Genomic DNA, 2055 nt, shown 5'->3' with positions numbered 1-2055 from the left:
TCACAGCTCACAGCAACCTCCAACTCTTGGGCTTAAGTGATTCTCTTGCCTCAGCTTCCCAAGTAGCTTGGGACTACAGGCGCCTGCCACAACACCTGGCTTCTTTTTTTGTAGAGGCAGGGTCTCACTCTGGCTCAGATTGGTCTTGAACCTCTGAGCTCTGGGCAATCCACCTGCCTCAGCCTCCCAGAGTGCTTGGATTATAGGTATGAGCCACCATGCCTGGCCTGGAGTATAGATCTTAAACCAAGGAAATATTCAAGAAGGTCAAGTGACTTTCCAGAGCTAGAAGGGCCCAGATTTTGCACAAGGACTGAATTACCAGAATCCAGGCTTCCTACTGCACCCAACTCCAAAGCATCCAGCTGAAACTCCTGAGGCATCATAATACCACTAGATAGAAATCCTAATAAGTTCTATTTACTGTAATAAGTTGATCAAAGATTATTTTTTTCTATCACAACGAGGTTTTTTTTTTTTTGAGACAGAGCCTCAAGCTGTCCCCCTGGGTCACCCTGGGTAGAGTGCAGTGGCATCACAGCTCACAGCAACCTCCAACTCCTGGGTTCAAGCGAGTCTCCTGCCTCCGCCTCCCAAGTAGCTGGGACCACAGGCGCCCACCCACAACGCCCAACTATTTTTGGTTGCAGCCATCATTATTGTTTGGCGGGCCCAGGCTGGATTTGAACCCGCCACCTTGGGTGTATGTGACTGGCACCTTAGCCACTTGAGCCACAACAGGGTTTTTTTGTCCAGCAAGAAGACTGGTTTTTCCAACGTATTTTAGATTACTCACTTCCAATACAACATTAGTACATGTGTTATTTATTAAATAATGGCAGATTACAGATTCACAGAATATGAAAACTAGAGGACTACTAAGCTACATATGCATTTTAAAAACCAGGCACGGGTACCAGAGATATTAGTAACTCGTCAGGAATACCTAAAATTCGATTCTCCTTTTTCTTTAGATCCATAAATTAGAGTAGATTTCACCGTTACTGTCAGATGAGATAAATTTGCAATACATAATATCATTAGTTTCTGACGTGTGTTCTTTCGTGTATAAGTCAGCTCATGACGACTTTTATGAATGTTTCTGTTGGAAATAACTGTTGCTGTTTCTGTTAGAAATGACTGTTGCTGAACAACAGTTTAATGGCAACAAAAAAGCCTCGATTGAATATGTAAGATAAATCAAGGTGCTCCTTGATTCTGTGAGGAGAAATCAGAGTCAATTAAAGGGGAATTTAAGAATATTTTTTAAGAAATAACAGTTTCAGGTATGCAATTGTTAGGAAGATAACAATCATACAAGCCAAGGCCACGTGATTCTGCCACAGGCCCCAAGGTGAGAGGTCGATGCCCTGCTTTGTCAAATAGTCTTCTCCGGTGCATCTGAAATTCAACAGAAAAAGAATAAACTTCATTCCTAGCATCCACCAAATTTTACTCAATTTATTCACTATTCTTTATTAAAGACACCTACAGGTCACCCAAGTCTTTAATAATTATCCTGTCTTACACAACAGCCGGCCATCATTGTGTACTTAACATTACTCAAAACATCATGCCAGCATCTTGGGCTTAATGGCTTAGTTAATTCCTAAAACCCCAAAGGGTAGATATATATATTTAAAAACTGAAAGGACTAAGGTTTAAGGAACTTGACCAGTTTATAGAGTTACACATGGAACTAAGTTTTAACCTCCTCAAATCCATTTGTTTCCAAATCTGTAATCTGCCCTCTTCAAAGGGCAGAAAATTGTACCAAGTAATTTTTTTGCTTATTCCTGATGGAGAAAACCCTCAAGTTTAGCAGATGATACCCATGACCCTTACTAAGAAGAGCAAAGCTCTTTGTAGTACTGCTTACCCATACAAAAGCACACAGCCTAACAATCTGAGAACTGGGGAGAGAGGAACAAGGGATTCCTGCCAGAGTCCCAATCTGTCAGTTCTTCCATGGAGACTAACAAGCATGGCAGATGCACCGGTAAGACATCACCAGCAGGGCCAGCTGGGCGGGCACCGCAGCTCACCCCTGTAATC

General features: G+C 42.3%; 1 protein-coding gene across 4 annotated transcripts in view; it reads right to left on the bottom strand.

Moving 5' to 3' along the window:
• Positions 1 to 809: 809 nt before the first annotated feature.
• ABCG2 (ATP binding cassette subfamily G member 2 (Junior blood group)) overlaps positions 810 to 2055 on the bottom strand; it is a 68635-nt gene continuing 67389 nt past the window's right edge. For 3 of the 4 annotated variants that reach the window (XM_023513362.1, XM_023513361.1, XM_003790022.3), the window contains exon 16: positions 1199 to 1401. In XM_023513362.1, coding sequence (XP_023369130.1) covers positions 1254 to 1401 — 148 coding nt within the window. In that variant the 3' untranslated portion in view covers positions 1199 to 1253. Of the gene's footprint in view, positions 1402 to 2055 lie in introns of all 4 variants that reach the window. The other variant, XM_023513360.1, reaches the window with a different exon arrangement.

Source organism: Otolemur garnettii, unplaced genomic scaffold (assembly GCF_000181295.1).
Source record: "Otolemur garnettii isolate 467f Iridium unplaced genomic scaffold, OtoGar3 scaffold00039, whole genome shotgun sequence".
NCBI classification, from domain to species: domain Eukaryota; kingdom Metazoa; phylum Chordata; class Mammalia; order Primates; family Galagidae; genus Otolemur; species Otolemur garnettii.
This window is presented reverse-complemented; position numbering and strand designations above follow the sequence as displayed.